This window comes from Benincasa hispida, chromosome 3, assembly GCF_009727055.1.
Source record: "Benincasa hispida cultivar B227 chromosome 3, ASM972705v1, whole genome shotgun sequence".
In the NCBI taxonomy this organism is placed as follows: Eukaryota; Viridiplantae; Streptophyta; class Magnoliopsida; order Cucurbitales; family Cucurbitaceae; genus Benincasa; species Benincasa hispida.
In genome coordinates this window covers 32,068,563-32,080,803 of record NC_052351.1, presented here as the reverse complement: position 1 = coordinate 32,080,803, position 12,241 = coordinate 32,068,563, and the positions used below count along the sequence as shown (strand labels likewise).

Here is a 12,241-nt window from a genome sequence, read left to right as displayed (position 1 = left end):
GTGATTATCAAACATTTTAACTTTTTTTAAAATGATTTAATTTTTAAATTAGTCGTTTAAAAATGTATATTCTGAACACATTCTTATATATGTTTCCCTCCCTTTACAAATTGGAAAATTGTACTTATGGAGCAAAATGTGATTGAAGTTTTATTTTTAGTAGTGGGTTTATATCATCTTTCTTTTTTTTATATGTCAAATTCTAACTATAATTTTACATATTTATAGATTCAGCATCGATATAAAGAATAAGTCAACATTTTCGGTGTATCATAAAAATATTGATGAAACATAAAAATAAAATTTAAATAAAGAAGACCATTCCAAGTCAAATACACTTTAATTTTAGAATTCTTATGATTGAGTCATTAAAAAAAAAAAAACGCACATTATCAATTTTTTAGTCTTTTGTAATCACATTTTTTATATTTTTAGGAAGTACTTTCTCTTTCAAAAGTGATTTTAATTTATTCTTGTATTTCTCTTCTTAAACTCGAGTCTTTTTTTAGCTCATTTGAGAGAATCTATTGTATTGTGGTAAACTTGTGCAATTCTATAGGAAAATATCATATATTTTAGCTTTTAATTTATTTAATTTATTGTTTTTTTTATGAACTATATATTTTACTTAAAAGTATAGCATATATCTGTATTCATTTAAAATTCATATACTTTTAAACAATAGAAAAAACTAGTCAATTCTAACCCATATGTTGAACTAAATAAACTTGTAGACTGAATTGTTGAATGTATCATATAATTTTAAACTTAGTGCAATATAGTTTTACAGATAGATATCTATTGTTGTGCATTGTGTGAATAAATTTTTGGTAAACATTATGAATCTAGGTGATTATAAAAAAATAGTTTATATTTACTTTATTTACAAAATTCAAGTTATTCGATATTAAGATAGTGTTAAATGTATGTTTGAGATACAACAATATTTAGGATATACTTAAAAGTAGTTTTAAAAAGGATTAGTTGTATAAATGGAATTCAAGCACAAAATAATAGAATATGTAATACAAAGATAAAATAATTGCATATATAGAATAAAAAATGATAAAAGACTAAAAAACTCATCCCAACCACCATTTTGCACGCTACTTCTCGTTTTTAATTCTCAAATTGAAAGCTTTCAATTTGAGAAGTGTACTATCAGTTGCTATCATTAATAGCTACTATCAGTAAATATCATTGATAGTTACTATCAATGGCTATCACTTATAGTTGCTATCAGTGGTAGATCTCAATTTGAGATGCGTGCTATCAGTTGCTATCACTTATAACTTTTAATTTAAGAAATGTGCTATCAGTTGCTATTACTGATAACTTTCAATTTAAGAAATGTGCTATCAACTGCTATCAGTAATAACTTTCAATTTGAGAAATGTACTAACACAATTCCTATCTCTGATAATTGTTATTAGTGAATATCATTAATAGTTGCTATCAATGGCAACCACTGATAGCCGGTATCAGTGATAGTTTTCAATTTGAGACGTGTGCTATCAGTTACTATCATTGATAACTTTTAATTTAAGAAACGTGCCATCAATTGCTATCACTGATAACTTTCAATTTGAGAAATGTGTTATTTGTTGCTTTCGCTGATAACTACATCAGTATCACTGAAAACTACTATAAGTGAATATCACTAATAGTTGCTATCAGTGATAGCTTTAAATTTAAAAAATGTGTTATCCGTTGCTATCCCAAAACACCGATAAATTTCTCTACCAGCAACTCCACCTCCGGTCTATCACTAAGCCTATCACTAATAGTGGTTATCAGTGTTAGTCGCATCGGTTATCATTTACCTTTTCTTTTTATCAATGACACCCACTATCAACGATAGATTAAGACCTAAGTTTAACAAATATTGATAAATGAGAAATACAAGTAGAAGGAATAGAAACCATCAATCAATGAAATAAACTCATTGAATAAACTGATTAAAATCCACAATTACCTCTTAAGATCGATAAATCTCCTTGTTGATCAATCAATATGAGTGGCTTGTGTAGATATTTTGAATGAAGAGGCTTAAGAGAATGTAGTAATCAATAGACTTGAAGAATGGTATAACGTAGCAATCAGAAAAAAGCTAAATCGTAGAAAGAAGAGAGAAAAAAAAAAAAAAAGGAAAAAACAAATGAAAGAAAAGGAAGCCACAGACGTAGGGAGAAAGAAAGGGAAAAAATAAATTGAATAAGATGAAAATATTTGGAGCTGAGAGCTGGATTGGAATTTTTTAAAAAATTACAGATTGATTGGTCGATATCTACCATATTTATAAATATTTTAAAGTTGTCCTATATTTTTAAATTATTTTCAAAATTATATTATCTAGTATAATTTTTTTCAAAAAAAGATTAAAAATACTTTTATTTATTAAAATTATTATAAAATATGATCTTAATGATTGAAAATGAAATTTACATTTAAAAGGGTAAAAAGTTAAATATTAAATCAATTTTGTATTAATTAAAATCGTATTTTGGATCGATTTTTTTGTAATGTTCTGCACAATTAATTCACCTTATCCAAGACTGTCAGTGGGGTTTTGAGTTGAAAATTTTCTTCTTCATTTAATGTAAGCAATAATTGGCATTGATATTATCCAAGACTGGTCAGTGGGTTTTGATTTTTAAATTTATCTTTACTTTATCTACACGTGATTCTTGTCTTCCTTTTAATTCTATGTTTATTTTATAGAAAATTCATTATTTTATGTTTTTAGATTAAGGGAGTTTTAGTAAATATGTATTAGATAGACGTTCTTAATCCTACTTTTTAAAACTATTTTTGTATTCTATCATTTAAATAGTATAAATACGGAAAACAATCATTTTATGCGTTTTAGTATAATTAGATTTTAATTTTAAATTTTAAAAGGTATAACTAAATATAAAAAAGAGAGAAAAATATTAGCAAATACAATATAAACTCAATTGTTTTTGTTAAATTAAAATATGTATTATATAATATATGATATTCCAAAATAATCACTATACAAACTTTTAGCACAAAACAATTTCATTAAATAATCAATAATATTTTATATTCAATGATAACTAAAATTATAATAACAAAAGGTTGTGTTCAATTTTCATTTTTTGTTATGCAGAATAATGAATTCTATCCATAAAAAAAATAATTCTTCTCTTACATTTTCGAATTTATAATCAAACACAAAAATTTAATTTTTAATTTAAATTTCAAAATTTTAAATTAGAACCAAACATGTTTTCGAATATAATGAAAAAGAAAAGTTAGCATTTATTTTCTATTGGATTATTTGTTTTCTAAAACAAAATTTTGGATCACGAATCAAACGAGACTCAAATATGTTATATTTTTGAAAAATGGTTTAAATTATAATTTAATTTTGAAAAAGAGAAAAAAAAAACATGATTGAAACGATTGACAAAAAATAAAAATATATTCCGTACGTCCAAGTAGTAGATAAGTATTATTCTTTATTTGCCAAAATCAGCAATCACAAGTGACTTGGATCCATTTCTATTTAAACCCACACATTTCCATTTTAAGGACCAAGAAAAGCTTCAATTATTATTATTATTATTCTTCAAAACAAAAAGAGAGTCAATAGCAATGGCCTCACATTGGCAACGACAACACCCAAGGCAAAGGCCAGAACACGGTCACGGCCAATTCCCAAACCCATGGGAACGCCATCCAAGGGATCACGGCCCTGTTCATGAAGATAATTATAATACAAACTATACGGTCGTGTCGTGGGAGGAGCTGCAGTACCCGTCTGGGGAGCTTGGCGCAATTCCGAAACGGCCGGAGGTTATTGATGACAGAAAACAGATGGAGTATTTGACTAGAATTTTGGGTTCTAAGGTCTACGATGTCACTTCTGAATCTCCATTCCATTTTGCACCTATATTGTCCTATGGCTTGGGAGTCAATCTTTGGCTGAAGAGGGAGGACTCACACTCGGTAAAATGCAACATATATCACTATTATTTTTGTCTGTGGTATATAGTTTGCACCATATGATGTTGTTCTATCCTAAGAAACTCTAATATTGCAGGGGTACTCGTTTATGCTTCGAGGAGCTTATAATATGATATCCCACCTTCCTAATGAAGAATTGGACAAAGGAGTGCAGAAAGATGTGGAAAAAGAGTACTCATTCAATATTAGAGGAGCTTATAATATGATGGCTAATCTTCCTAAAGAAGCATTAATGGAAAAGAAAATGCCTAAAGAAGAGGCGGAAAAAGGATATTCATTCAAGACTAGGGGAGCTTATAATATGATGGCTAATCTTCCTAAAGAAGAGTTGGACAAAGGAGTTATTTTTGCATCAACGGGTGGAGATCATGCACAAGGTCTAGCTTTGGCTGCGAACAAATTAGGAACTGAGACCGTCATTGTTATGCCTACTACAACTCCCCCAATTAAGGTCGTACATTCATTTCTTCACCAACTAAACGCAACCTAATACTCTTAGAACACGTTTGGGTTCACTAGAGATTTAAAAAAAAAAAAGAAAATCATTTTTATTTAAACTCTTTTATTATAAAAATTATTTTAAAATACATTTTGAAATTGTTTCAAAAGCTATTTTGAGAGGTTGTCAAATACTTCAATTTTTTTTTCAAAATGTCAAACTAAACACTTAAAAAATTATACCAACAAACCTTACAATTTGTCCCTAACATCTAATCTTTATTTTTCCTGTAGGTGGAGATGGTTAAAAATTTAGGTGGGAAGATTGTTTTGTATGGAGATACTTTTGATGACGCACTAAAGCATGCAAAACAACTGAGCCAAGAGAAAAACCTAACTGTAATACCTCCTTTTGACCACAAAGATGTTATCATAGGCCAAGGCACAGTTGGAATGGAAATTGCACGTCAAATGAGGGATCCATTACATGCAATTTTTGTCTCTGTTGAGAGCGGTGAACTACTCGCTGGCGTTGCTTCTTTTTACAAACTAGTTTTTCCTGATGTGAGTTACGTGTTTAATATATGTTAAAAATATACTTTCTTAATCACGTAAAAAGTCATTCATCAAAACTGTTAGATAATATAATATTAAATTTATCCTCATTCATAAGCTTAAACTTTTGGATAATGTACCTTTATCCATAGGCTTAAGCTTTTAGGTCAATCAATGATTCAACATAAACAAACAAACCTTTATGATTTTCTATTTATTTACTTATTATTTTTATATAGGTAAAGATTATTGGAGTGGAGGCACGTGATGCAAATCGTATGGCATTGGCATTACATAAAAATGAGATAGTAAAAGTGGACGATATTGGAATGTTTGCAGATAATGTGGGAGTTCAACAAGTTGGGAATGAGAGTTTTCGCATTGCGAGAGAGTTGGTGGATGGTATAGTTCTAGTTGACAAAGACGACATTTCTATTGCAATTAAGGTTTGCCCTAATTTTCTCAATTACAATGTACAACCATGGCGTCTTTAATTATCCCATCAAATTTAATTTATACTTCATTAACCATGTTTCTTATTTCGTTTAAACTCTATCTTTTAATTAGTCTTAACAATGGTTTGTTGATATAATTATAGGAAATGTACGAGGATACCGGGAGTATGTTGGAGCCATCAGGAGTTGTTTCAATAGCTGGAGCTAAAGCATACTGCAAATATAATAATATGAAAGGAGTAAATGTTGTTGCAATAACAAATGGTTCAAACATCAACTTTAACCAACTTGGTAGCATTGTTCATATTGTTGATGCTGCTGATCAAACTGAGGCGAAGAGTGTTATAGGAATGTATCTAGATTCTTATACTCGTGGGTTTGGAGCATCTATTTAATTCACCATCGTCCACAGGTAATTTTTATACATATATATATATTTTAGGGTAATTAGAATGGATAGGATTTCTAGAACTAATAATCAAGTGTATAACATCATTTTAAAAATATTGCAAATATAGCAATATTTATTAGCGATTTATTTCTATAGTTGATAGTCTCTTACCAACGATATGGTCTATCACTGATTGCTATATTTGCAATTTCCTTTTTTCTATAAAGAAAAATATAATGATAAATGTTACTGAATTAATTATTGAAATGTTTAATATGAACAGGGTATATATTGGGGTCCAGATAGAAGAAGCAGAAGAGATGGGTTAATTCCATGAAAGAGCTAATGACATTGCCAGCTCCAAAGCTTCTTCTCACAAAGTTATAAAACCAATACACAAATCTCCTTGTGGTTTATGAGGGAAATCATATTTGAATAATGTGTTACTCTTGATGTTTGTTGCTGTTGTTGTTGGGAATAATAACTCTGTTTCATATCTCTGTTTTAGTGAAATGAAGCCCTAAGGTGTGGAATAATAATACAAATATTGTGTGTGTATAAAATAATATTGTAATACTTTTATCTCTATGTTTATGAATCAAATAATAATGCAAATGGTTTATTAAAACCATATGCTTATTTTGTGTTTGAATATAGCATTTTTTTTCTTTTAAGTTTATATTAATTATCAATTATTATTTATTGGTAATCAAAGATGTGGAGTGAACTCGCATATTTTGTGTGTTTACAAATCTTTGGTTTGTCTTGGGTGTATGATACAATAAAACAAACTAGAATAAACCAAATTGTAAAATCCTGATATTAATTTCATCTTATATCGTTCACTTCAGCTTAGAAAAAAAAAGTACTCGTCCTCAAGTTCAATGTGATAGAGAAATAAAAACTCTGTTCTTTGCTTTTCTGGATGTGATAAATTGATCTAGAAAAAAAATCTTGACACACCCGTCCATATCGATCTTAAGAATGAATTACATTTTTATTTTAGTACAACAAATGTAAAGTAGGGAAATTTGGATATCTCATTTCAAGGAATGATATACAAATTAATTTCTATTGAACTAAGTTTATATTGACACGTCTGAATTAAAATATCCAACTATTGAAAAATGCTTTACTTAATTTAAATATTAATATCAAGGTTTGAATTTTGATCTATTACCCTACCTATTGTCTACGGATTATATATAACATATATATATTATATATATAATTTAGGAAATAGGCACGCTAAAACAAATATTTTACAAATGCGTCATAAAATTTAGTAATATTCCATAATTAGATTTTAGCAATATTTTGGGACTTTTTTGACCTTTTGACATCCTCTCTCATCTTTTAATTTTGTAATATTTTAAAATAAAAAAATGTATCATTTCTGAATTTACTATTAATTATACAATGATCTTTTTTTTTTTTTTTAAATATCATTAGTTATATTATCTCTCCTCAATAAATCTTTTAAATATTTAATTATTTTTTATTGACTCTTATGAAATAAGAAGAATATGAACAACAATATAACAATAAAAGCAAGACAAAAGGGAGAAGTAAAAGAGAAGAAGTAGAGAGCTAATATTGAACTTAATTGTGGTGTCCTCTACAAAGGCACCTTACACCCTATTTATAGGGCATAGTGGAGTGTATATTACAAGGTAAAAGTTAATGGGGGATGTTATGGTATTGGATAACCTATGGAACTTATGGTTTGTTGTGACATAAATAAGTTATGGATATCTACAATATTACATTTATAACACTCTCGCTTAGATATCCATAGTATGTAAAATAAATATCTTATTAAAACCTTACTAAGAAAAAATTCAATGGAAAAAAATCCTAGTGAAAGGAAAAAAGTACATTATTTTATATACTACAGTGACTGTGTCATTAAAAACCTAGCTAAGAAAACCTAGTGGCAAAAACCATAGTCAAAGGCAAAAGAGTGCAGTATTTCTACTCCGCTTTTGAATATCACTCGAGGTCTTTGAGTTGTCGCATTCCAATGTTGTGCACAAACTTTTCGAATGTTGGAATGGGTAGTGGCTTTGTAAGTAAGTCCATCAAGTTGTCTGTCGAAAGAATTTGTTGAACATTGATGTTGCCATTTTCTTCAAAGTCATGTATGTAGAAGAGTTTTGGTGAAATATGCTTTGTTATATCTCCTTTTATATACCCACATTTGATTTGAGCTATACATGCAATATTGTTTTCAAATAATATCATTGGTAAATTTTTACCGAAAGATAAGCCACATGTTCCAAAAATATGATGAGTCATTGACCTTAACAACACACACATTCCCTACTAGCTTCATGAATTACAAGAATTTTTGCATAATTTAAGGAAATTGTTGTGATGGTTTTTTTTATAGATTGCCAAGATATATCAGTTTCTCCATAAACAGATAAACTGTTTGAGATCTTGTTTTGTATGGATCAGATAAATATCCAGCATCTGCATAGCCAACTAGGATCAAAGTTTTATTTGTTTGAATAAAACAAACCCACATCAATAATTTCTTGAAGATAACAAAGTACATGCTTAACATTGTTCCAATGTCTTTTTATTGGAGAAGAATTATATCTTGCTAATAAATTTACTAAAAATGCTATATCCAGTCTTGTGTTGTTAGCAAGATACATTAGTGTACCTATTGCATTAAAATATGGTACTTCAGGACCAAGTAGTTCTTCATTATTTTTTCGAGGTCGAAAGATATCATTTTTCACATCAAGTGATCAAACTACCATTAGAACGTTCAATGGGTGAACTTTGTCCATGTAAAATCATTTTAAAATTTTTTCTATAAATGCTCAATTTGTAAGCCAATGCAAAATCTTATTTTGTCAAGATCTTTCATCTCAAATTATTTTTTGAGATATTCTATTGTCTTTGAAGGCTCTTCAAGAGTACAAATTATGTTTAAGTCATAAACATATACAATTATAATAGCAAACACTGACTGTGATTGCTTAATAAAGACACATGGACAAATTGTATTATTTTGACATCCTTCTTTCAATAGATATTCACTTAGATGATTGTACCACATTCGTTCTGATTGTTTCAATCCATATAATGATATCTGTAATTTGATCGAATAGAATTCTCTAGAATTTGAATTACATGATTCAAGTATTTTAAATCTTTTACGGATTTTCATGTAGATTTCATTTTCCAGAGATTTATATAGATATGTTGTGATAACATCCATAAGATGCATGTCATGCTTTTTATATAAAGTTCAACGAATTAAATATCTTAATGTAATAGCATCCGCCATAGGAGAATATATTTTCTCATAATCAATGTCTGGTCTTTGAGAAAATCCTTGTGCAACAAGTTGTGCTTTATATCTTGTGACATCATTATTTTTATTTCTTTTATGTACAAATATCCATTTGTATCACACACGGTTTACACCTTCAAGTGTATGGACTATAGGTCCAAAAACTTCACATTTTGAAAGTGATTTTAATTCTGCTTAGGTGACTTCTTTCCACTTGAGCCAATCTTTTCTCTGGCAATATTCTTCAACAGATCTAGGTTTAGAATCCTCATTTTCATGAGTGATATCATGGACGACAATATAAGCACAAATGTTATTTATAACTAAATCAGTTTTATTCCTTCCTTTTCCTATTATGACATAATTTATGCTCAAACTTAATGAAATATTTATGCTCAAACTTAATGAAAATCTATTAGTCAAATGGGTCATTTCCAATGCATTCGTTTCAAAGAAAAATTTATAATTTTTTCTAATAAACACAACAATATTGTATATGCAAAGATATACGTAAAAATTCAATCTCATAATTACTAAATTTTAAATATTACAAGTCTAGCCTTCAACTTAAACATTATAATATTCATGGTCATGAAAGTAATAAAATTTTAAATATTAAAAACATATATATCTTAAAAATGTATTAAAGCATGAAAAAGTTGAGATGAAAAGTAAACAATATGTAATTGTTGATGTAACATCAATTTTGTAATATATATAATGTATTATATGTATGATGGATTTATGTTATTATATATATGTCATATGTTACTTAGTATAGTATATATATTCGTCGGGGCAGGGTGGGGACGGGATCAGGGCCGGAGCCGGGGAATGTAATCCCTGTCCCCATCCCTGTTTAGTAAACGGAAGAAAAAATCTTTCCCACTTCCTCCCCTATTCCCCATCTAATCGGAGATTCCCCAGGTTAAATGGACATCTCTATTTGAATCTATTGGTTTACCATGCTTCTGGCGTACTGCAGACTCATTAGTTATAACAACTTGTTGAGTTGAGATTTCCATTTTTGATGGAGCATTTGCAGTTGGAATATATGACTTAGTCACTCTCTTAGTATCTGTAAATGCATATGCCATTTGGTTTGCTTTTCTTTGTAAATCAATTATCTTTCGAACTTCCAGTGCACATTGATTTGTACAAGGATCTAAATGGGATAATAATGATATAATCCAGACAATTTCATTTTCCAACTTCTTAATTTCCTCTCTACAATGTTGGAAAAGTTGTCTCATTAAAATGCCAATTGCAATAAATACATCATCGTCAGGGGTTCAAGATATCTAATAATTGATGGGAAATCAAATCTGACATATACTCCTAACCTCCTTTGAGGTCCGATTTTAGTACGTTGTGGTGGGCATTGGAAAAAATATTACACAATCAAAATTCGCAAATAGAAATTATTTGGCCCCTGGCCATAAGCTTATTGTACTGGGTTGTACTTATAATAAGATGTCGGTCTTATGCGTATAAGTGATGCTGCATGCAAAATGACATGACCCCATACAAATATTGAAAATTTTGCTCTCATAAGTAATGGTCTGACAATTAATTGTAAATGTTTGATAAATCATTTTGTTAAATCATTTTTTTGTATGAACATGAGCTACAGGATGATCAACCTTATCCTAATTGACATGCAATAATTATTAAATGCTTAGGATGTAAATTCACCATCATTATCAAGTCGAATGCTTTGGATTGTATAATAAAAATTTTTTTGCTCTTAATTTGATTATTTGAGTTATTATTCTTGCAAATGCAAGGTTTCAACTTGATACAAACACACATGTGACCATCTACCGGACCAAATAAAATCATGAAATATCTAAATAGTCCGATTGGTTGATTAATAGGTCCACATATGTAATCCTACTCATGAGAGTCATCCTTTCATATGTAATCCTACTCATGATAGTCACCCTTTGATTTGTATATATGAGAATGGCCCTAAATGCCGACTCGACAAGCCTACTATTTTGGGGAGGATATCAAGTAGGAAGTTGGGAACAAAGCGTCACAAGACGGAATTTACTCCTTCACTTCTTTAGGATAAGTAGATAAATTGTTCCTTTAAGTGCTAACTCCGAGACTTGAACAATGAGATCTCATGAGAGAGATTTTGGTTATGGTTGACCATAAACAAATTGTTCATTAGATGATCAATGACACTTAAGGAGCAATAAGTAACTACAAGGGTAAAATGGTAATTTGACCCAGTTGTGGCTACGAACAAACTTTGAAAGATTGACTTACAAAAAATGGTTAAAAATCAATGGACATATAAATATTTTACAGTTCATAATAGTGCAGTTATGGGTCTATAATGAAGTGTCCCATAGTTAATGGATGTTGATTAATTTAATTAAAAAGTTTAATTAATTGATCTCGTATCATTGGAGCTTATAACTGTATATCCATAAGGTATCTACTAGCTCATGATGGGATTAAACAAGGATATACATGTTGTAAATTTGAAGTGTTCAAATTATTGTTAAGGAAATTTGTTGTATATGATATAATTTAATATAATGTATACAGATACAATATAATATATAGTTTATTTAAATTAGATTCAAATTTAAAACTACACAATATGAGAGAATAATATTTGAGGTTCAAATATTCAATAATATGAATTGGCTCATATTAAACCTATACAGTAAATTTAATGTGGATGAAGTTCATATTAAACTATAGGTTATGAGAGAGAAGGATATTTGAATATGATTCAAATATTAAATTAATTAAATATTTGATATTTAATTAAAATTTAAAAAATGTTAATTTAATTAATTATTTATTTAATGAATTAAAATTAAATTAGATTTGGTTTAAATTCCATACTAAATAGATTAATCAGTGCAGGAGAGTAGTTAGTAGAGTGAGGGGATTTAACTCACTTCACGTTTTATTCAGAACCCTAAAAGACTAAGAGATATAGAATAGCTCTTTCTGACTCTCACATAAACAAAATGAAAAGAGAAAAGTTCTCTTGTTTGGCCTTCCTTTTCACCAATAACACTAAAGTTCCCTTAAGCTTTCTTGTCCAAAGAGAATAGTAGAGAAGATCGGTGG

General features: G+C 28.9%; 1 protein-coding gene across 1 annotated transcript; it reads left to right on the top strand.

Moving 5' to 3' along the window:
- Nucleotides 1-3,556: 3,556 nt before the first annotated feature.
- On the top strand, nt 3,557-6,377 carry LOC120074025 (threonine dehydratase 1 biosynthetic, chloroplastic-like). Its single transcript, XM_039026999.1, has 6 exons — nt 3,557-3,975; nt 4,070-4,444; nt 4,726-4,995; nt 5,226-5,432; nt 5,585-5,853; nt 6,116-6,377. The coding sequence occupies exons 1-5, from the start codon at nt 3,622-3,624 to the stop codon at nt 5,834-5,836; spliced, it is 1,458 nt and encodes a 485-aa protein (XP_038882927.1). The 5' UTR covers nt 3,557-3,621; the 3' UTR covers nt 5,837-5,853; nt 6,116-6,377.
- The last annotated feature ends 5,864 nt before the right edge of the window (nt 6,378-12,241 follow it).

What these genes read in the sequence shown, in the direction of transcription:
- LOC120074025 (XM_039026999.1), top strand. Translation starts at nt 3,622, where the DNA reads ATGGCCTCACATTGGCAACGACAACACCCAAGGCAAAGGCCAGAACAC. An exon ending in AGAGGGAGGACTCACACTCG is followed by an intron (nt 3,976 to 4,069) that starts GTAAAATGCAAC and finishes CTAATATTGCAG; the next exon opens with GGGTACTCGTTTATGCTTCG. An exon ending in ACATTTCTATTGCAATTAAG is followed by an intron (nt 5,433 to 5,584) that starts GTTTGCCCTAAT and finishes ATATAATTATAG; the next exon opens with GAAATGTACGAGGATACCGG.